Here is a 22180-nt window from a genome sequence, read left to right as displayed (position 1 = left end):
AATACCTGTCAGTAGTAGACCCAGCCGTAGATGTCCGTAGCCACAGGGAGGGGCTCCCTGGAGACCCGGAACTTCAGATGGAAGTTGGTGGCCCTTGCGCCGGTGACGTTCACTGTGTGATGGTGCCAATTAGCCAATTGGCCGGATGACTTGAACCGGTCGGACCATGAGGATGATCGGAATCATTTGGAGGCACGAGAGTGACCGTAGAAGCAGGAAAGAAGCAGAACAAGTGGGAAAACCAGCGAACAGAAGGGGGAAGAGGGGCTGCACATGATGAGGAGGGGAAGAGTGGGTTTGTGCCTGAGGCCGGCCCCGCCAGTGTCTCTCCCCGACTTTTTGACTCACTTTCCCTTTTCTCTCTTTCTCTGTCTATACTGCATACTTCTCATCCTTCTCTCCCTTGTCTTCCTTCTCTCTTCCTTCTCGGGTGAGAGACGGGAATCTTGACTATCGCTGACTCACACCTTCGAGCTCTTGGAATTTGTCAGGGGAGTCTCTGTTCGCTCCCAAAGTAGCTTTAGCAACAGTATTGATGGGCAGGTCAATCGGGTGGTCCCGGTGGCTGGGGACGGAGTCTCCTGTTCGACGTGGCATGCAGCCATCGCAGCAAGTGGATCGCCCACTGGGTTCGAATGGATAACTCCGTACATGAAACCAATGGACCATCTCAATCATCCATCTAGTCATTTGACGACGCTACAAACACCGATGATGCTGTTGGCTGATGAGCCATCCCATCCACTTCCGGCGAGAAACGGATATCACCGTATACCACCAACTAACTCCATGATGACAGAATGATGGTGATTTTCACCTCCTTTTCTTCGTCATTTTCCGGAAAGAATCTTGATTCTAGATGCTCCTATACGGAATATACCTCTCTTCTCGTCGTGCCCGGGGGGAATGATCCACGCCGCAGCGTCGCCGGACTGGAGGAACATCTGGCGGTCAGATCGCACCGGCCGGCGACTAACAGCAGCAAATGTGCCCGAAGCAGGAACCAAAACTCCCCATCGGTCAAGCAGATTTGCCCCTCAGTGGCTCCCCTCCTTCTCTCCCTACTATTCTTCCTCAACACGGCTGCTTGCTGACATGCCCGTATGCGATTCGTTGTTCCCTCGTGATTGGCGACCTCCCCAAGGCGTTTGTCTGATGTCCAATCCTGGTCCCTAGCCGAGTGAGCCCGTCGTTACAATCAATGATTTAGGTTAGGTCTTCAAGAAAGTCAAGGGAATTTCCCCCCAATCCCTTCTTTGACGCCGGTCTACGCACCTGTCGCGGTTTCAGCGTCTGTTTTTCGTTTGGTAGCTGCCGTCTCCACCACTGCCAATCCCCTTCATCCACCTTGTCCTGGACCCTCTCGCCTCACTCGAGTTCCCTTTTAGACAAGATGCTGCTGTCTACCCTTGGCTCCTGCGTAGTCCCCACCGTTTTCTGATAGGCGCCCCGTCCGCCGCGACAGGGCCACCTACAGCACCGTCCGCCAGTCTTTCCCCACGATGACCTGGCGGCCATCTTGAGTTTTCGTACCCCTCGATATTAGCTTCACCGAAAAAATAACATCATGGGTCGTCTGAGTATGTGTCAGAGTGGGTGGCGGCCTTGCGATAGCACCCTCCGAGCCTATCCCCTTTGGCAACTCCCTGCAGACTGAGCCTAGACGATGTTGATGCCTCGTGGATTATACTGGGCATCGTTCGGATGCCGTGCGAGTCTATGCAAGCCTGCCTGCGATAACCGGCCTAGTCTAGTCGTGCTCCACGGTTGGAACAACTGGTCGAGTTTCCATGATAATTTGCTCCCCCCTGTAAGCTTCTGACCGCTCGTGATTGGATCCCAAGTTGGGCATTTCGGGGGCATACTCCTGAAGTCCTAAGGTTGGCCTGCATCTTGCCTTGAAATACTAGTGCTGCTTCTCGTCGACTTCTCCCCATTCCTCTCTCATGATTTCATGGGTCTCTCCTATCTACCTCTCCAGTCTTTGTGTATATATATCCTCCTGTTCTCTTACTCGCTTCTGAGTCTGCAATCGACTTTTTGATCTCTCCTGTTGGTGGATCTCTCTCCATCTGAGATCTACTATTTATCTCGTCTCGCTGCTCCCCCTCCATACCTCATTTTTCTTCCCCTGACTTCACCTCTTTATACCACGACTCGCAAAGGGACATACCCAGCGAGTCCATACAGACATGCCCGTCTCTCACCTCACCCTGACGGTTGCTCACCTGCCTACGTCCACATCTTTCTTTCTTTCCTGCCTACAACCTCTGGGGTACCAATTCATTGGACGTCACGATGATTACATTGGTTTCGGTCAAAAGACCGGCGAGCCTGCAGATTTCTGGATCACGGAACAAAAACCAGGGTAAGTCTTCCGTCATTGTACTTTGATTCGCGTTACGAGAACTAACTGTGACCTTGCAGTGTACCTGCAGGTGCCGCTCATGTCGCCTTTCCTGCAGCATCCAAGGATGCTGTGAGCACCTTCTTTATCAATGCCCTCAAGGCAGGAGGCAAGATCCATGGCGAGCCTAAGCAACGCGACTCCGACTCTGGTTACTACAGCGCCGCCGTCATCGACTTTGATGGCAACAGCATTGAGGCAGTATACCGCCCCAGCATCTCATCAGCCCGCTCAGAGGTCCGGTCCGTGGCCAAGTCTGTGGCCAAGTCGGAAGCCAGATCTGAAGCCAGGTCTGAGCTCACTAGGCCAGCCCTGGCTTTGCTCGAGAACGGCTCGGTTGTATCGAAGGCGAGCAGCAAGGCCAGCTCCGTCCGTCCCGAAAGCGTTGCGCCTCCCAAGTCTGAAGCTCGCTCGTACGTTTCCAGGTCCTCGACGGCCGTGGACAGAGCGCCTCCCCCGTACGAGCGCGCGCCGTCCACCATCAGCGTTAGCCGTGAATCCCAGCAGCCTCGCGAGATGCAGCCGGCCCCGTCGCCCACGTATATTGTGCACCACACGACTCACACCACCACTCAGCAGAAGACTGACGATGGTAAGACGGCCAAGACCATTGTCGGTACCCTGATTGGCGCTGCTGCTGGCGCTGCTCTCGCATATGCCATGACCAAGTCCGACTCCACAGAACAACATTCCGAGGGCAGTACCCCTCCCCCGCAGTATTCTCCCCGGGACATTGTCCAGATGCTCTCCCCGTCCCAAGCACCCTCTCAGGCCCAGGAAGAATACCCTGGCTACAAGGCCATCGAGGCTCCTCCCCCGCGGAGCGTTTATTCTTCTCGGTCGGATGCCCGCCCGGGCCTCACCCGCAGTGTTACCTCGAAGAACCCTCGCGCAGACACCATTTACGAGGGCACTGAGTTTGTCCCGCGCGGCGGCAGCGTCTACCTCGATGAGAATGGCCGTCGCGCCTCCGAGGGCAGCGTGTACACCACCAAGGATATTCCCCTGCGGGCGATCGAGTACGCCCCGCCGGCCGATTCCCGAGGCTACCAGAGCACCCTGGTCAGCAGCTTCCGTGAAGACAAGTCGCGGGCGATGGATGGTGGCAGCGTCTACTCATCTGCCACGGTTCGGCCTCCCTCCAAGGCCAACTACCAAGAGTCCCACCACAGCTCTCATCACTCCTCGCACCATTCCTACCACTCCGTGAGCCGATCGCAAGCCGGCAGCACCGCCTCTTCCAACCGCACTGCCCGCCAGGTTCCTCTCCCTGAGGGTTCCATTGCCTCCTTCGCCTCCTACCGCAGCGGTGCCAAATCGGGCGTCTCCGCTCGTGAGGTTCCTCTTCCCGAGAGTGTCGTCGACCTTGATGTCCAGAGCCACGTCACCCCTGACGACTCGATTAGCCAAGTGGACGACTCCCGGCGGTCCTCCTACTCGCACCGGTCGCATGCTTCTAAGAGCCCTTCCAAGGTGTCCAAGCACTCCAAGTTCGACGAGCCCGTCAAGCCCAGCGACAGTGTCAGCCAAGTCTCTACCAATGTCTCCAGAGCGTCCCAGCGGACCATGAAGGCTGGTGGTAGTGGTGGTGGCGGCAGTGTCGCTCCGTCCAAGGCTGCCTCGAAAGTGAGTCGCCGAACTGCCAGCCAGGTGGCTTAGCTTCTGCACATTTTACATTCTTCTTTTCTCCTCTTCTCCTTGTTTGAACGCAGCTTCACATGGCTGTGATAATTACACCATCATATTTGCATTACAGATCTTGTATGTGAGGCACAACTGTTACTCTACTACATTCTACATATTGGTTTGGGAAAGCATGAAACCTGGCGTTTGATTTATTTGTTATTCAATGGGTTGGTTGTGTTTTCAGATATAATTCGTTGGCATTTATCTGCGATCATATACTATACTATACGTACAGCATAAGAATGTTTGAATCTGCATTTTATTATTTTATTCCTGCATGAAGATTGAGCATTGGTTGGGAGGGATGCCAAGGCGCATAATGCATATATAATACATGGACTTGGCCAGATTATTGAGCTGGTTCCTAGAAGAAATCAATTATATCAGAATCTGGCCAAATTAGCATTTATCTCTTGTTATAGTCACCTCAATCCAACAAGACGCATCTGACCCATCTAGATACAGTAGCAATTAACTTACAACAGAAAGACACTAACATCAACGCACCAGACCCATCAGTTCTAAGTATCGATGGATCCCATACGAGTAGATTAGTTGAAGCCCAAACCAAACCCTGTTAAGCTGTATTATACAATCACCAACAAATATCATGAACCACTCCCTAAACCCCCCGAAATAAATACAAGCTATCCCCACCCAATCCAAAACTATACAATAAGAGAAGAAAAAAGCGAATCACCTCAAAAACTCATGCCCCAACAACTCCCCCGCCGTACTCCTCTCCTCCGGCATCCACTTCAACATATCCCTCATAAACCCCAGAAAAACTTCTTTCTCCGTACCAGTCAAACGCCATTCCAATGACTCTAGAGATACATTACTGGGTATGGGTGCTTCATCGTGGGCAATCCAGGTACCTATATACCGACCACATCAGCATTGTTCCTTCACCCCAAACACAACCATTGAAAGAGAATGGGGGTATACTAACCCCCCTCATCAAAACACTGCTTCGTCGTCTCACTCCTCCGGACAAACTCCCCCGGTGGCGGTGATCCAATCACCGCTACCATGCGCGCTAAATGGCGGAATGGATCGTGGTGGCCTGTCACGGGGTCGAATATACTATCTTCTCCGAAGAGGTGGGCGCCTTCGAAGAGGGACCATATCTAGTCATAATGTATTAATAACAATTAACAACTAATGAAAGGAAAGAAAGGGATGGAACATACAACACCCGCCACCCCCCCAAACATCAATACTACACCCCCAATCCATCTCAAAGATGACCTCCGGTGCACGATAAATACTCGGTTGGATGAAGGGTCCCGTATCCCTCTGGACAGTGCCGATGCGCGCTTCGCTGAAGTCGCAGAGCGTGGGGAGGCCGTAGTTCTTACCTCCTTTCGGAGGGGGGAGTTGTCGGCTCTGGTAGATGATTCGTGGGGGATCAGATCCTACTAGAGATGATGATGATACTACTACTACCTTTCTAGGGCTAGGGTATGTAGATTCCGCGGCTGCGAAGGAGGGGAGGAGGGTGGGGTCGTGGAGGGTGAGGAGGATGTTATCTGGTTTTATATCTATATACCAGTTAATAACTACTAGTTTTATATATATAGTAGATAGTGTATGGGGATAAAGAGAAAGGTGACAATACCAGTATGAACCACCCCGGCCTCCACATGCAAAAAGTCCAACGCGAGGAGGATCCGCTTAATAGTCATTTTCAGCAGCGGGAGATCGAACGGTTTACTAGGGTTTAGTTGGAGCATATCGTGAAGGGACATGGTCATGGGTTGGAGGAGGAGACATTGGTGTATACTCCCTTTTCATCCTTCTCCTCCTTCTCCTCCTCCTCCTCCTCCTCCTCCTCCTTCTCCTTCTTCTTCTACTCCTGGTAGTGGTGGTGTATTCTGCAATTCAAAAGAATCATACACCTCGCGAATCAACGATTGACCCGGATGTAAACATCCCTTTTCAACTACTACGTTGGCGAGGTGTTCATACACTCTGTACTCGCGGTTATGGGAGTCCTTTGTTGGTATTGAAGTGGAGATTTTAAGGACTTTGTATTCGTTGTGTTCTTTATCATTATTGTTGTTGGATCTTGATCATGGAATATGGTTGGTCATATAGAGCTTGTCAGAGAGGTCTTATCTACTGAGTATAAGATAAAGGGTAGTGCACACCGAAGATCCCGACATACCCAGCTCGTAGAAGTACTTCCGTATCCGAGTTTCCCTATGATTTGGTATCGGGAGTGGTAGATGTCGCCTATGTTGACGGGGTAGTATTGCTTGGGATTGTAGTGGGGGAGGGTTTCTTCTTCGATGGGGATGTCTCTGGGGAGATAGTGATGGGATGTATATGTTCTAAATAATGGGGGTATTCGACGGATGGGTTGGGTTCTTAGTCTTAGGAAGGCCATTGGGGATGATTTATTCTGCAGTATATTGATACAGGTTGAATGATGGTGGAATAGATGAGGGAATCAGCGCATAGCTTCCCCTTGTTAGCCTTGAGGCATCAATATGACTACTATACTATGCTGTTCCTATAGGCAAACACACCGCCAGTTGAGTCTTTAACATGTATCTACAGTATCTACACCTACACTGCTGAGCACACGATCCACTGGTAATTGGTTCCTGCTAATGGTTCCTACTGATTGGTCCTACTGAAGAATACAAGCCACCAAATCCCTTACCAGCAGCATCGCCAATTAACCAACCCCTACTTCCCTCGTCTCCTCTCCTCATCCCCGGTTATCCATTTCCACCACCCAGAGGCTTCAGCCTCACGACCGTACCAGTACCCAGCATCCTCCCCTCAACCCCGACCCGAGGAATTATCGAAAACCACACCCTTCCAGGGGCCTTATGTTCATCAGGTAACATTTATCCGACTCCATTGAGTGAAAATAAAAAATGCCATGAATGCATAATGAGAAGTGGTCATAATGATCGTTGGATATGACATTTCCCCCGCAAATAAATAGGAGAAAGCGAAAATAAGGGGGTAAACGCGGAATTCCAGACACACGCAAATAGTTCACGGAGAATAACAAGGAAAGGATCTACGATCACGGTACGCCAGGCTTCGGATCTGATCTAACGGAGCGAAAGAAGACGCAGAAGCGGATTGGGAAGACCAAGGTGGCCGTGGAAATTGAATTGCGAAGATCAGATGGCATATTTGCGAGTCCATTCCCGCGCGGTCGCTTCATACCGGGGACGGTCCGTCTTGTACACGTGAGCGATTTCCGGCACCAACGGGTCGTCGGGGTTGGGGTCTGTGAGCATGGAGCAGATCGAAAGTAGCACTGCAACAGTCAGTATATACGTGATTAGCGTCTGTAGGCAGAGAACATACCCTTCGAGATTGTGAGAGCGGGACTCCACTGGTCTCTGAGGATGTCAAGGCAGATGCTGCCGTTGGCGTTGATGTTGGGGTGGTAGATCCGAGTGGTGAAGTTGACCTTCGGGGGCTTGAACGGGTAGTCGGTGGGGAAGTGGATGTTCAGGAAGAAAACACCTCCTGAGTAAGGGGAGTCACCCTGGAAGTAGCGTTAGCAATGATTACTCCAAGATAACAAGACTGAAGACGCCGTTGGGTGCCACAAGGTCCTCCCGACAAAGGAACAAAGACACTTGCACATCCAAACGTCACAGAAGAAATCCGGGGATACTCACAGGACCCATGATAGTTGCTTGCCAGTGGAACTGTGCAGCAAACCATTGTCAGTATTCATTTCAGGCATTATGTCGTTGATAGAAGGTCTGAGGCAAATCTGCGTTGGATTGCCCCGCCGCAGTCGGCGAAAGCGGCAATGCGACCGTGTGCAACGAGGGGTCGGAGGGGTGAAACCATACCAGGTCATCTCCGGAAGGACCAGCAGAGCAAGAAGAGGGGGGATCACTGTAAATGAAGACAACTACGTTAGCACAGTCCTATACATGCCCTGGCAATGTGTAATGACACAGGCGCTGTCTGGCGGAGGATAGACGAACGCCCCGCGGCTGTGGTGGGGTGAAACACCAGGCGGCGGCAAAGAGGCAGACGAGGGGAAACAAGAAGATGAGGACAAGTCTTACCGGCCGAGGTCAGTGAGTTCCTTGTTAATTCTCTTGAGAGCCATGGCGAATGTGTGATGTGTAAAGAATGGAGAGGATCTCCTAGGTTAAAAGTGCAAAGCGAGTGGTATCGAATTTGAAGGTGGAAATCTGCACACGATTTCCCAGTCAGCACAACGGCGAGATATGTAAGAAGAGAACAACGACGACGACGAACAGGAGCAAAGAAGAAGACGACTAGCAAAGTCGACTAGACTGGAGGGGGAAGTTGAGAGGGGTTGAGGATGGAATGGAGGAAGAGACTCACCGTGGGCTGATTACGTCGGAAGACGAACAGGAAGAAGAGGGAGAATTGGGCTGAAGGAGAAGAGGAAGAGAGAGAGGAGAAGAGAAAGAAGAGGGAAAGTCAGTCAGTGGACGGGAAGAGCGAGAAAGGGAAAGGCGGGCAACCCAGCCCAGTCACCAGCCCCTCTGAACCCGTATTTACCGGTTATTACCGACTGATTACTCGGCTTATTTAATCGGGTTTGCCTTAGTCAGGTGCCCGTCAGCCACTGTTGCGCCACACCCTCCCTCTCTTTCCATCGTCATTTCCCAATCCAGTCGGACATTCTAGATGCATCATCCTGCTTCTGCCCATTCTGCTACTTCCTCTTCTTTCCAATATTGATCATCCAATAGTTGGAGACCCAAATATAGGCTATTTCCCCCCTTATGAATAAGCTAAATGACACCGGTACTCCCCGTCATCACCAACATCGTCATCATCCCCAAGTCAGCCCTGGTAATCCAAGATATCCACCTGAACAGCCCCTCCCTCCGTCCATTGTCAGCCACACCTACAATTTCGGGTCCCTCCCAGACGGGTATCAATCGGACGGTGGACAAAACCGATAGGCTGAGTGGTTACCGGCAGTCCGCTCACTTTGTACTACGTACTTACCTAACTGGTGGCCACCACCGTTGTTTGCCCATTTGCAATGTTGGTTCTGCCCGTTAACTGGGTCGATATTAGCAAGAATAATGGATCTCCTTTTTTTTTTTGCCTTTTTTCTCTCTCTCTCTCTCTTTCTTGTAATATAACTCGTAATCTATCACGCACACCTACACCTATTAGGCCTATTACAGTTAGATGACTAGTAGATACTACTTCAAGTGCATGCATCCCGGACAAGCATATGACTTCCTAAAAGATACTCCGATTTATATTAAGGTAGTATACCGATCCTACACCCCTCTTACTTTAGCAGATACTATACTACACTATACAACAAGGTAGATACTCACTATTATCAAATATTAATTTATCTGTGCCACCCAACCAACACCCCACAAAATGAATTAATCTTCCATCAGATCCATTTATTTCCCGACGGCAGTGGCAACGGCAAGTTGCAAACTACTTACCCTATTTTGTAGTCAGTTACTACGTAGTTGCTTCAAACTCTTCCCTTCTGTACTTCCTTTCCATCCCCACATCCATACTACACATGTAGTAGATAGATCATACCCCCCCCCTTCGGCCCCAACCAACCAACCCCTCTTCTAATGTGTAACATAAAAAACATAAAAAACAACATGTTCTATTTATTAAACTTTCTCTTCCCGAAGTTGCACCAAACCTAACCTTGAGAAAATTACTACTAAGCTCGTGTGTGGTCATTCTTCCACCATCGATCCGGGATCATTCATTGGGGAGGCAAACCCGATTTCTGTACCACCGTTTAATTTATGACTAACTTTACCCAAGGAACTAGTTAACTAAGTAACTCTTCCTCTTTGTAATCATGTTACATACCGTGCGGTTTGCGGGTGCCCTTGCCACGTGGCGCAGCATGTGCTTCGGTACGTTACTTCTTTCTCACGTGATGGGGTAGATTGTTTCTGGAAGGGTCGATTCATATCTAGTATTACTATGTTTCACACTGTTTGGGGTAAGTGGATGAGAGATATTCTGTGGGTAGGTAGTGCTTGGGATATGGAGTATGTATGAGGGGTCATTGTAGCCCCTTGTTTGGATATTTGTGGTTGTATATGTACATGTATGTGTGAGGGTTTCATCAGGTAGGGAGGCAGGTAGATGAACTCAGTTAAGGGTTAAGGTAGTAACATCTTTGTCGGTCTGTGGGTCTAGACGAAAGCCTGGACGCCGGTGATGGCGCGGCCGAGGATCAGGGCTGGTTTGCGGTTAGTCACCATATATACAGGAAAGTAGTACAAGGTGATACTCACTATGAATGTCACTCTGTCCCTCGTAGGTCTGCACCACAAACAGGTTGGCTACATGCCGGGCGATATGGTACTCGTCACTCGTTGCGTTGCCGCCGAACACTTCCTGGAGACTGTAATAGAATGAATCAGCTTGCGTTCCCGCCAAAGGAGTCCATATGGAGGGCATACATTCTCGAGTTAGCCAGGGCACGGTCACAGTTCTGTCTCTTGACCATCGAAATCATCTCCGGTGTGCACTTTCCGGCATCCTTGAGCCGGGCGACCTGCGTCGCAGCCAGTGTGCCGTACGCAGCATCCGTAGCCGCATCAGCCAGCTTCTTCTGGATGAGCTGGTACTTCGCCAGCGGGTTACCCTTGAACTGCTTGCGCTCGAGCGCATACGTGCGGGCACGGTTCAGGCAATCTTCAAGCGCACCCATAGCTCCAAAGGCAATGCCCAGGCGGGCGCTGTTAAGGCAGGTGAAGGGACCAGCAAGTCCTTGAACCTCGGGGAACATGTTTTCCGCAGGAACAGGGCAGTCGTCCATCTGGATCATACCGGTGATGGAGGCGCGCAGGGCAGTCTTGTTCTTGATGGCGGGCGTCTCCAGAGTGCCCGGTGGGCATTGGCTGCGCTCGACGACGAATCCACGAATCTTGCCCGTGGTCTGCAGCTTAGCCCAGACGATCATGATGTCGGAGATAGGGGAGTTGGTAATCCAGGTCTTGGTGCCAGAGAGCAAGTAGTACCCTTTCTTGGTAGGGTGCTCCCGGGCGACTGTCTCCATGGAGCCAGGGTCAGAGCCGTGGTTGGGCTCAGTGAGGCCAAAGCATCCAGCCAGTTTTCCCTTGGCCAGCTCCGGGAGAAGCCGGTCCTTTAGCTCCTGTGTACCGAAGTCATGGATGGCTGTCATGGCTAGAGAGCTCTGCACAGACATTCCTGAACGGTATCCAGAGTCCACACGCTCGACCTCCTTCGTGATCAGACCGGAGGCCACGGTACTTGCGCCGGCGCAACCATACCCTTCAATGTTCGCGCCGAGGAGGCCGAGTTCGCCCATCTCGGTCAGGATCTGGCGGTCATAGTTCTCGTTCCGGTAGGCATCTAGTATGCGCATAGTTATTAGCCATGATCCACCACATGAGTCCTTCCCGGGTCGCCATAAGGAGTGGCGGGCATACCGAGAACGCGGGGTAACAAGCGTTCCTGGCAGTACTGCCTAGCTGTGTCTTGAATGGCCAATTCCTCCTCTGTGTACAACTCCGATGCGACCAAAGGATCCTCCCAGTTGAAAGTCGTAGCGTATCCACGGACCGAAGCATTGCGCGAAGCTGCGGGTGCTCGACACAGGCGGTGGAGGTGGCGCGAAGCCGTGCGGAAGCCAGATGGGTTCATGATGTGAGATTGTAGGCGCGAGTAAGGTTATAATAAACTAGAGATATCTGTAACCAAGACAATATTAATTGGAGTAACCAAATGTCTTGGGATGCGAGAGACAACTGGGGTTGCGACAGCCAAGGGATAGATGGTTCGGAGGTTGTTGCGGGGAGACATTCATCCAGGCACACTTTCGGTGTCTCGGTTCCCCAACCTCGGCAATCCGTCGGGAAAGGTTCGTAGGAGCATTTGAACTCACACAAGGGCACACGGTGACAATATATGCAATTGATTGATATCTTGCCAAATTTTAAAGAAGACTCCAGCAGTAGATACGCCCCTTATATGCTTCATGATCATTGAACTTTCCAACTCCCAGCCGAACCGCGGGGACACTCTTCCGCGGCCGAGCTCGGCTTGCAGGCAGTTCCGTCGGCGCTGGCGCCCAATAACCGGTCCTCCTCAGACTTGTATAGATAGAGCCCAGGCGGATATCTCGTTTGTCCGGCATTCAACTCAACAGATTGTGCATGTATACACTATGTTTAAGGACGGTGGTCTACGAGGTACAGCACTGTATACTCTACAATACTGTCCGCCGTCTAATACTCATCATGAATCTGCAACAGTTGCGAGGCCAGCCTGCGAAGGCTATTACTAGAGGGGAGAACCCACTCTTCTGGAATCAGCTAAAGGGTTTGCTGTTTCTAGATCAGAGCCGACTGACTCGTTTCTGGAATGTATTTTGGATACTATATACACCATGGTAAACAACTGGTGCTTCCACTTATAAAGTCATCAGTAAAGACTGACTCATAGCTCTGCATTAGCACCACGGCAACACACTGCTCCATACGGTATGCTCAAGCAGGCATCTGGGACTGAAGGAAATCAAACACTCCGGTCGGAAAGTAATCCTCATCAAAGCCCCAAAGATCAGCCATCATAGGGTCCACCGACCCTTCCGAGAGGCCCGTCTGGGCCTTCACCTGTGTCGCATCCGAGTCGAAGCTATTACCTCTCTCAGCAGACAAGGGAGCGACTCCCAGCAATGGAGGGGGAGGGTTTAGTATCGTGTCCCGCTCTCCAAGGGGCTGAGCCCCGGGGATAACAACCGGTTTAAACATGGGCAGAGCATCATGAGAACTCTGTGTCAGAGACTGGGAATTACCAAGATTTCTCTTCTCCCATTCCTCCAACCCGGTGAGCATCTTTCTCAGGCCACGGGCTATATGGTGGCTGAGATGGTGCTCGCTTGCACGCTTACTACATGAGACCATCATATTCACGATCCGCCCGACCAGCTCCCGCACGTACGCGACATCGATGTGTAGGCCGGCTGAAGAAATAGAGTTTTGCTGGCCCTGGTTGTTGGGAATGCTGCTGGAGCAGCCCTTGGCTGCAATCTTCAGTAGGAAAACGGCGGCAAAGGTGATCATGCTGTGGAGGTACAACGGGACGCCAACCAGAGCCCTCTGTATATCGGGTTCATCTAGGACCACCCGAAGCGTGTCTATGGCGGACTGTATGGCTATATTCGCGCGCTTCTTTCGCTCAGCAGACATGGGTCGTGTCGATATCGAAGAGTGATAGGTCCGCAAGGCAACCGAATTCAACTGTAATCGAGAAAAATGATAATGCAGGTTGACCGCTCTGTAAGGATATGCACCGACATATCGACTCCCAACTGCTTGTCGAGCCACATTAGCGAATTGCGCACCTAGACAATATACTGAGGAACCGAAAACGTACCCAAACGCGGATACCAGGCTATCCGCCAGTTGTCAAGGTCAGCGTCATATTTATCAATGGTAGAAAATTCGCTGTCGGGAACCTCCAAGTCGACATCGGGTCCAAAGGCGTGGTATATTCGGGTGAGAATGATAAACAGGTCGACCTGGCTGTGTAGACGCAGGTCACCTTGTTGCACGTTAGGGGCATGGGTGAACGTATTGTGATTCTTGATGCTCTGGTCCTCGTGGATTATCGGGGGTCGTCCGTAGGCGATGGAGAAGTGGTGCTCTAGGGTCTAAGCCAGTCAGTCTCACTGCACGAAGCCCACCAGGGCTACAATCGATAGCGTTGAGACATACATAAAGAAGATACCACAGCCTAGCTTGTTCTATATGCTCTGGAGAGCCTTGTGTTGCTTTCCGGTAAGACTGATGCAGGTTGCGCTCCGTGGCAATCCGCACTGCATACCCAGACAGCTTCCAGCTTACGTCTGCAAGCCAAAAGGCGCCTATACATAACGCGCGCAGATCATCCAGGGTGTGGTGTCTGTCTAGCATTGATTCTGATGCTAACCTAGCAAACTCCGTATAGCAAATGTCGAATGTGCGTTCTTTCTTGGGCAAATGCAGGGCTGTGACAGCGAGAATGGCGGCGGAGAGCATCGAGGAAGAGTTCCTCACAGAGGTCAGGTCTTTGTGGTCCAGCAATATCCCATCCCAAAGATAACGGCTAAGTACTTGATCAAAGTAGGAGAAAAGCTCCTCCGCCTCGTGCAAATCCACTACTCCCCGCGAAACGAAATCGGTGACAAGAGCCCGATCTGGCGCATGATGCCTTCCTGGTGAAGTTGTCTGAATATCGCTCAACTGTGTCACTTCATACAGACTTCCCATCGGAGCCGTGACCAGCGATGATGTTCCGTTCTCTTCCCTGTCTAGAGCGTATTGCGAAGGCTGTTGGAAGGTGGTTTCGGATGATCTGGGCTCGGGTGCTACTCTCTGCGTGCTGCTCTCAAGACGCTCTGCTCCAACGTCGTGATCCGTCCCAAGAGGCGTGCCCTCTGTCGACACTGTAGAATCTTGCCGGTCTCTTTTCTTTGACAGCGGCTCCGATGCCTTTCCATTAGATTGATAATATGAGAGATCGGGTAGCTGTGCCTTCCGTAGCAAGTCTGCCATTGCGAGCTCTATTGTGGCCTTCCATCTGAAATACAACAGAGATAGTCAGTCACTGGGTCTCCTGCAAGCTATGCGAATGAAAACAAAAAGAGTGGTATAATTACTCTGTCTCATCGTCCAGCAACGTCTGGAGGCTTTTGTTGACAACACATTCCAGGCCCATGCGACGACATCTGTGACAAACGGTCTCCCCCGCATTCATATCACAGCGGACCTTATGGCGCTTGCATTCCGTACAGGCTCTGATCCTGCGCGATATCTTGGGGACATGCCTCGGGCTTTGCTGTGAGTCATTTTCCGGGGTATACTGTGGGCGGGTACTCTGGGGAGAGGCGGCAGACGAAGCATCACCGTTGGACTCGAAATGAAGACGACTTCGCTTCATGATGCCAATGCAAGACGCATCGTCATAGGCAAATCATGTAGCTCGCGTGGGAGTGGGGATAATTCCGGGCTATATCCACCACGAGAGGGCCAACGACACAGGAACAATCCTAGGATGGGAGAGGAGAGAGGGGTCTGGGGGTGGACATGGCAAATGCCGGCGGCTGCGTTTCCGAGAGCTGCGATTTGCCTGCTCGACCGAGAGTCCGAGACGGCCAGGCCCGATAACGAACGGCGCCTTACTGCTTCGGGTCCTGCAGGGGCCTCGCCGGGTGGGGCCTGGTGGCCTTGCAGCCTGATTACTCTTATGTAAGAGGGGCCGGGGAACTTCCCACCGCGGGGCGGATGTCTGTCACGTGGGAGAGAGCTGCCTGGCCGCCGCTAAGCCTAACCGGGTCTATAAATGACGCATGTCGCGTAGCTCTCCGCGGCGCGTCACTGTCGCGGCTCCCCTCCGATTTCTGCCTGCCATTCCCTTCCAACTGCTTGCGGTGACTGAGAGTTTGTACCTCACCTGGTTTTGTATAGTAGTGAAGATCTCAAGATGGGTATTAAACGTGAGTATTCTCAATTTACATCAACCCTCCACAAGACTGCTCTGTCGCAGCGCATTCATCCATCCTCAGGAGCTCATAGAAGCTGACCACGCTCAGAGCTGTATCAGGTGATTTCAGAAAATGCCCCAGATGCCATCAAGGCAGGGGACATTAAGAACCACTTTGGCCGAAAGGTCGCTATAGTATGTTAAGCGCTCCTACCCTCTTCGCGGTGGCTCTCAGTGAGCTAGCTGTTCCTATTTCAGACAGAGCTGACGAAATTGAATTTTTAGGATGCGTAAGCTGCCGTTGCCCGTATTATCGCATTGCTTGCATTCGCTAACTGCCATACAGCTCCATGAGTATTTACAGTTTCCTCATTGCCGTCCGTTCCGAAGGTCAACAGCTTATGAGCGACACCGGAGAGACAACGTCGCATTTGATGGGCATGTTCTACCGCACTCTGCGCATGGTCGACAATGGCATCAAGCCCCTGTACGTATTTGATGGAGCTCCCCCGAAGCTCAAGTCCGGCGAACTAGCCAAGCGATTTGCTCGGAAGAGCGAAGCCACCGAGGCTCACGAGGAGGCCAAGGAAACCGGTACGGCAGAGGATGTTGAGAAGTTCTCGCGACGCACAGTACGAGTCACCAGAGAGCACAATGCAGAATGTAAGAAGCTTTTGAAGTTGATGGGCATTCCGTACATCGATGCCCCCACGGAAGCCGAGGCGCAGTGCGCGGTTCTCGCGCGCGCTGGAAAGGTCTATGCAGCTGCTTCAGAGGATATGGATACGCTATGCTTTGAGACGCCAATTCTTCTACGCCACCTTACATTCAGTGAACAGAGGAAGGAACCCATTCAAGAGATTCATCTGAACCGTGCGCTAGAGGGGCTTGGTATGGACCGCAAGCAGGTATGTACTTGAATTCATTGCTTTAATCATATCTTAAGGATGCTTACTGATGTGATATAGTTCATTGATCTGTGTATCTTGCTGGGTTGCGATTACCTTGAGCCGATCCCCAAGGTCGGACCCAACACGGCGCTGAAGCTAATCCGTGACCACGGAAGCCTGGAGAAGGTGCTTGAATTTATGGAAAATGACCCGAAGAAGAAGTTTGTCGTTCCCGAGGATTGGCCCTACGAGGATGCGAGAGAGCTCTTCTTGAACCCCGACGTGCGGGACGCCAATGACCCCGAATGCGACTTCAAGTGGGAAGCGCCCGACGTGCCCGGTCTAGTAGAATTCCTGGTCAAAGACAAGGGGTTCAACGAAGACCGCGTCAAGAACGGCGCTGCTCGCTTGCAAAAGAACTTGAAGTCCGCTCAGCAATCTCGCTTGGAGGGATTCTTCAAGCCGGTCGCCCGCACGGATGAAGAGAAGGCGAGCCTGAAGCGCAAACACGACGAGAAGATTCAAGAGCAGAAAAAGAAGAAGAAGGAAGAGGCCAAAGCCAAGAAAGAGGCCAAGTCACGGCCTCGCGGTGCTGGTTGAATACCAGACATATAACTTTGTCCCAATTGGTTGTTGGATAACGACCAGAAAGAAAAGCAGCGACACTTTGACCGACACCACACGTCGGCATATAAAGTGTTTACGGAGTCCTTCCAGAACTCATGGTGTCTAGAGGCGTTACCAGGTTTATTCATTCACAAAACGCAGCAATCAATTATGTGTGTAACTAGTTACTTCAGGCGAGAGGCGTTTCAACCGGCGGGATAAATGGATGGATGATGAATATGCACGAGTGCAGCATGCCACGTACATACCTACGACGTGGAGGATTCTTTTTTGCTGTCTAGAAACGAAAGGACTAAAAAGGCAATAACCAACACACATTATAGATAGATAAGGCAGCTAATAACTCCGCAGCAAACTGATGAAACTTTGTTGCCTGACATGTTTACACTTGTTCTAGACTTGGAGGAGGGGGCTTCAACCCGACTGGTAGTCGTACATGATTCAAATCAAGGTTTTGTTGTACTATGTAGATCGGGAAGGAACCTGGGACTCGGTGAGACGCATCGCATTGTATCGCATGGCGTGCGCCCCTTTACTTTTGCTCCTTTGTTAAATAGGGTTTTGTAGGATTGTATCCCAGCTTCATGTAGTATTGGAAGTATATTGTGCGCTACTATTAGTATTTAGCCTTTTATTTAAAGGTGTGTAACGGTCGTACGATTGATTGCTCTTGGAACTTGGAAGGTGGGTGGTGTGGGGTCACGCGACTGTCCGCTCTACTACTACTGCTTAGTTAGTACTCCGTACCCTACCCTACTATGCGGGTTCAACGCGCGTCGATAGGAGCATTGGTTCTGTCCGTTTTCCTGTGTAGATGGGATTATCAGTATGGAGTATGATGTTTTTGTGAATAGCTTTCTCTGATGGGTTCTATTGAACAATATTATTGGGTGGTTCTATCCTTTTGGTGGCGTAGTCATAGTCGTACTACTAAGTATTCTAGCCTCTCGGGTGAGGGGAAACTACTAGTAGTAGTAGGAAATATATAATGTGATGTATAATTGACATCGACTAGCAGGATTCACAACACTACGTATTGACTAATAAAATGAGAATCCACATAATCACAGAATCCAGACCATCGTTAATAGCAAGAAAAATAACGCATAGCAATAAAGTAAGCAAGTGGGCTAAAGCCGTTGTGGACGGGAGCGAAGTAGATCACGGCTGCTGAAGCCGAGGGGGACCCTGATACTCTCCCGCCAAGCATTCCTCAAGCTTAACCAGTCATCCATTCGCTGTCATATTCAATTTCAGTACCTGAATTATTCTAGACACCAGAGATTAAGCTACCATGTGGAATAGACCCATATATACCGTGGTTTGGGACGAGGATCAAGAAAGAAAGTTGTCCTCTTATCAGGGCTCGTGATCCGGCGCGGCGCATGGCATCAAACGATCAACCGGCCCGCCGCTGATATCAACCATCACTTCTAGATATCAAGTCTACGCAACAACCCCGGACAAACAACCTATTCCAAAGAGAGATATCTATGCGAAAGCCAATGAAATAGATCATGCCAGGTGGTACAAGGACTACCAAGAGGAAGCATATATCTACTTCCAAACCATCGAACCGCGAGCAACCGCCAAGCCGATGTAACCACGGGATCAAAGTCAATGGAGCTCTGGATCACAGAGCAAAGAAAGGTCGATCATAGGCCCGGATTTCCCCAGGACCTTTCACTTTCGCTCACAAGCTCACTAGAAACGTTAATTCTCAAAGCTGGGTCTACCACCTTTCAATTTCCCCCCAAAGTCAAATCCATAACATCATCTTGTTTCCTCGTGACCCCAGAGCCTCTCCGCACGAGGGAAACCAGAACAAAGTGAAACATGAACGCCTCCTGTCCACCCTCCCCCCCCAGCCGTTTCATTCATAGTTTTGCGCCCCAGACGTGAAAGACCAATGAATGTGATTGATGCAAGGGGAAAGAGAGGCGTCAAATCGGTTCTATTTTCTTATAATCATCGCGTGTAAGTTGGGAGTTGATCCGGGAGCTTGATCGGACTGCAGCAGAAGTAATCGGGCGGACACGGATGGATGTGATCTGGAGTCCTCGGGGTTTTTGGGGTTAGAATCAGGGGTTGACTACGTATTTTAAGGATATTTGTAGATATAGTGAATGATAAGTCTGTGACAAATTCGAATATTGACTCTATTTAATTAAAAATTTGAATTGTTGGGCGTGGTGTGAATGCGACTGGAGATGGTGTGGTGGTTGCGAAAAGCATCAATCACAACGGGGACGGCTGATGTTGGGTTCAGTAAGATTGCAGGTTTCACGAACCACATAAATAGATAAAAATAATTTAAGGTGGTAGGGTCATAGTAGCGCCACTGGAAAAGTGCATGGAGCAACTTTTAGCTCCAAAATACTCAGGAGAGAGGGGGAAAATGGAGGAGAATCGAGCACGCGTGGGAATCATTGCTGGATCATGCGCGTCAAGAAATAGTAGTAGGAAGCAGCAACTCGGCCCAGAAGGAATGCATAGACAATCTATAAGAAGACCTACACGAACATTGATATGATAAAACCAAATTAATTTAAGCCACTACACAACCGAGGCAGATCACAGATAAATCTCACACGCAAAAAGAGACGAGGAGAGAAAAAAAATTTAAAAAAAAGGAATGAGGGAAAAAAAAAAAGAGGAGAAGGGCGACCTGACGTGTTGTGCTCGATTGTCGAGTTGATCCTGTGTCAACACCCGCTGCCCTATAAAGCGCGGATGCCCCGCGGCCTTCCACCCCTTCCGTCGTCGACTGCTTTTCTTCTTTGCTTTCATCCCACCAACAACCTTGCTTCTGCAAATCATCTGGTTCATCTTCCTTGTCCATCACTCCTCATCATCTACCTTTTATTTCATCTCAAATAACCCACACCCATCCCACCTTCATCATGCCTCCCAAGAAGACTTCCACCACCGGCACCACCACCACCAAGAAGTCCGGCTCCAGCCACGCTTCCTACCGTGGTATGTTTTGACTGATCTTCCACCACCACCCCATCGCGTAGCATTGAAATTAATATCATTTTTGTCGCGAATGACTGCTGATTCCATGAATATAGATATGATCAAGGATGCTATCCTGAATGTGAGTTAATCACGCTGTTCCCGGTGCGCGTTGGGATGACGGGCGCTGGGCGGGATCTCCGACCGTGACACGTCTACACGGTGCTTGATTGTCCCAACGCCCCATCGGGCTCCTGCTTGTTTCTCCTCCCAAATGGGTCGCTGACTTCTTTCGCAACAGCTGAAAGAGCGCAATGGTAGCAGGTAAGTTGTTTCGTGTTTCTTCTCCCCCGCCCAATGCAGGGTCCCGTTCGCTGGCGACGTGGCAACCTACCACCCTGTCCAGGTCGCGATCTCGGCTGACTCGTCTTGTTTCTCCTCGACTGTAGCCGCCAGTCGATCAAGAAATATGTTCAGGCGAACAACAAGATTGCTTCTGCCTCCACCAACGCCTTTGACAGCCAGTTCAACAAGGCCATCAAGGCTGGTGTTGAGAAGGGCGAGTTCCTTCAGCCCAAGGGTAAGTTAATCCATCGCGCGCATTATCTTCTTCCTATGTCGCAACGGCATTCGATGCTCTTGACACGGAAGGCCGTGTCATGACTGTCGTCGTTCGCGTCTTTCACTTTTCCGTCTTGATTTTTGATGGGGCGTGTCAACTGACGCGTCGTCAACCAGGCCCGTCCGGACCCGTGAAGCTTGCCAAGAAGGAAGCTGCCCCCAAGCCTGCTGCTAAGGTAAGTCTTAATCAATAACATCTGAAATTGATTGAGAGTTATTTACTCACGCCATCTATAGAAGACTGCCACCAAGGCTGCTACTGCTAAGAAGCCTGCTGCCAAGAAGACCGAGAAGACTGAGAAGGCCGAGAAGCCCAAGACTACCAAGAAGGCCACCACCACTGCTAAGAAGCCTGTTGGCCGGCCCAAGGCTAACACGGCCAAGCCTCGCAAGGCCACCACTACTGTAAGTTGTAGACCCATGCCTTCTCACCCCGGACGGACAGGGTATACTAATCTTGAAGCAGGCTCCTGCCGTTGTCGACAAGCCCAAGGTCCTCAAAACCACCAAGAGTGGCCGGGTGACTAAGACGACGGCTAAGCCTGCAGAGAAGGCCACCAAGAAGACCACTAAGAAGGCTGCAAAGGAGACTGCTGCTTAAATCTGTGGGCGCCTGAGACCGTGTTGTCGGCGACCACTTGAACCCGGCTCCTCCTAGTCGGTGATGTGTGCCTCGGATGATCTTTCTCGAGCTATATTCCCTTTGTCTCTTCTGCTGTAATTTTTTATTTCCTTTATCTTTTTTTTGTTCCTTGGCCACTTTTTGATCAATGGGGGAAATGCTTCTGGGATATGCCGTGGATTGTTTACACTTTCGTTTTCAGTGTCGGTAGGGTTGGCGTCTTGCGATGGATCTTGCACCGGGATATGTTTTGTGCCTGACTCTTATGTTTCTTTTTGGGGCACTTGTCCAAGGACAGGTGTGATGTTATGCAATGAAACTGCTTGTCCATTTCTTCAATCGAGCTGAGATGCAGTGTAGCGGATTCGTAGTTTCCTGGTAGAGACATCTTGAAGTATCCCCTGCCAGTGGCGCAGTACTCGTCAACAACTATATCGAGATTAAGGAATGATCCCCAATGATGCGCAAGATGATTCGCAACTAGCGTGAATCAAAGAACCAAATGCACGCCAGCACGTAGATATCTATACAGTATACACAGTAGCTCGGAAACAGTCAATTTTAAGCTTAATGTATGCATCCGCGGGTGTGCTTAGTACGTGCTAGAGAGAAAGAAGTGGACCGACCGGTGGACTGGGAACTCGGATGAGGTCACTCACCATCTAGATAGTTAAGAAATACAACTTACTATTCGATACCGAAGCGTGGACGGAAGCCGGAAGCTCATTCGACTAGAAAGCCAGTTAGATTACTTACTTCCATAGTAACTTACTTTTTAGCACACCCGACCGGGTCCTCCCTCCACCCCTCTCCGGCCCAAAAATAGCAAATTGCGCCCACTCACTTTCAGTTTCCAGGTCCATTTTTTGCCTCCTTCTTGCTGGGTTTCTTTCCTTTCCGGGG

The 22180-nt window shown here is 50.7% G+C and overlaps 8 protein-coding genes across 8 annotated transcripts; 3 read left to right on the top strand and 5 right to left on the bottom strand.

The window, feature by feature from the left end:
- Window positions 1–157: 157 nt before the first annotated feature.
- On the bottom strand, window positions 158–1863 carry BO88DRAFT_475426 (uncharacterized protein; the record flags this gene model as incomplete). Its single annotated transcript, XM_025711875.1, has 8 exons — window positions 158–625; window positions 708–781; window positions 881–1057; window positions 1080–1165; window positions 1276–1337; window positions 1432–1535; window positions 1565–1646; window positions 1742–1863. The coding sequence occupies 8 exons, from the start codon at window positions 1861–1863 to the stop codon at window positions 451–453; spliced, it is 882 nt and encodes a 293-aa protein (XP_025557659.1). The 3' UTR covers window positions 158–450.
- Window positions 1864–2192: 329 nt separating this feature from the next.
- On the top strand, window positions 2193–4066 carry BO88DRAFT_352370 (VOC family protein; the record flags this gene model as incomplete). The annotated part of the gene is made up of 2 exons (XM_025703587.1): window positions 2193–2368; window positions 2428–4066. The coding sequence occupies 2 exons, from the start codon at window positions 2193–2195 to the stop codon at window positions 4064–4066; spliced, it is 1815 nt and encodes a 604-aa protein (XP_025557658.1).
- A 723-nt stretch (window positions 4067–4789) lies between these two features.
- BO88DRAFT_430036 (kinase-like protein) lies at window positions 4790–6485 on the bottom strand (the record flags this gene model as incomplete). Its single annotated transcript, XM_025709211.1, has 7 exons — window positions 4790–4971; window positions 5079–5204; window positions 5287–5449; window positions 5516–5637; window positions 5715–5882; window positions 6015–6090; window positions 6219–6485. 7 exons carry the CDS (start codon window positions 6483–6485, stop codon window positions 4790–4792), a joined length of 1104 nt encoding a protein of 367 aa, XP_025557657.1.
- Window positions 6486–6752: 267 nt separating this feature from the next.
- Window positions 6753–8257, bottom strand: BO88DRAFT_375399 (putative ubiquitin conjugating enzyme (UbcD)). The gene is made up of 5 exons (XM_025704333.1): window positions 8152–8257; window positions 7930–7975; window positions 7750–7779; window positions 7430–7613; window positions 6753–7379 (listed from the first exon to the last, which is right to left on the bottom strand). The coding sequence occupies exons 1-5, from the start codon at window positions 8193–8195 to the stop codon at window positions 7240–7242; spliced, it is 444 nt and encodes a 147-aa protein (XP_025557656.1). The 5' UTR covers window positions 8196–8257; the 3' UTR covers window positions 6753–7239.
- Window positions 8258–10094: 1837 nt separating this feature from the next.
- BO88DRAFT_408859 (acyl-CoA dehydrogenase) lies at window positions 10095–12034 on the bottom strand. The gene is made up of 4 exons (XM_025707818.1): window positions 11524–12034; window positions 10531–11446; window positions 10363–10472; window positions 10095–10307 (listed from the first exon to the last, which is right to left on the bottom strand). The coding sequence occupies exons 1-4, from the start codon at window positions 11735–11737 to the stop codon at window positions 10261–10263; spliced, it is 1287 nt and encodes a 428-aa protein (XP_025557655.1). The 5' UTR covers window positions 11738–12034; the 3' UTR covers window positions 10095–10260.
- Window positions 12035–12553: 519 nt separating this feature from the next.
- On the bottom strand, window positions 12554–15122 carry BO88DRAFT_398277 (Zn(II)2Cys6 transcription factor). The gene is made up of 4 exons (XM_025705314.1): window positions 14736–15122; window positions 13813–14656; window positions 13472–13748; window positions 12554–13409 (listed from the first exon to the last, which is right to left on the bottom strand). The coding sequence occupies exons 1-4, from the start codon at window positions 15014–15016 to the stop codon at window positions 12583–12585; spliced, it is 2229 nt and encodes a 742-aa protein (XP_025557654.1). The 5' UTR covers window positions 15017–15122; the 3' UTR covers window positions 12554–12582.
- A 324-nt stretch (window positions 15123–15446) lies between these two features.
- fen1 (multifunctional nuclease RAD27) lies at window positions 15447–17495 on the top strand. Its single transcript, XM_025707817.1, has 5 exons — window positions 15447–15572; window positions 15669–15754; window positions 15845–15849; window positions 15906–16467; window positions 16528–17495. The coding sequence occupies exons 1-5, from the start codon at window positions 15560–15562 to the stop codon at window positions 17047–17049; spliced, it is 1188 nt and encodes a 395-aa protein (XP_025557653.1). The 5' UTR covers window positions 15447–15559; the 3' UTR covers window positions 17050–17495.
- Window positions 17496–19941: 2446 nt separating this feature from the next.
- On the top strand, window positions 19942–21264 carry BO88DRAFT_447354 (histone H1/H5 family protein). Its single transcript, XM_025710362.1, has 7 exons — window positions 19942–20055; window positions 20151–20176; window positions 20336–20358; window positions 20484–20614; window positions 20773–20831; window positions 20893–21060; window positions 21122–21264. The coding sequence occupies exons 1-7, from the start codon at window positions 19980–19982 to the stop codon at window positions 21254–21256; spliced, it is 618 nt and encodes a 205-aa protein (XP_025557652.1). The 5' UTR covers window positions 19942–19979; the 3' UTR covers window positions 21257–21264.
- The last annotated feature ends 916 nt before the right edge of the window (window positions 21265–22180 follow it).

This window comes from Aspergillus vadensis (assembly GCF_003184925.1).
Source record: "Aspergillus vadensis CBS 113365 unplaced genomic scaffold BO88scaffold_35, whole genome shotgun sequence".
NCBI classification, from domain to species: domain Eukaryota; kingdom Fungi; phylum Ascomycota; class Eurotiomycetes; order Eurotiales; family Aspergillaceae; genus Aspergillus; species Aspergillus vadensis.
Note: the sequence above shows the minus strand (reverse complement) of the source record. Positions and strands in the feature narration are given on the sequence as shown.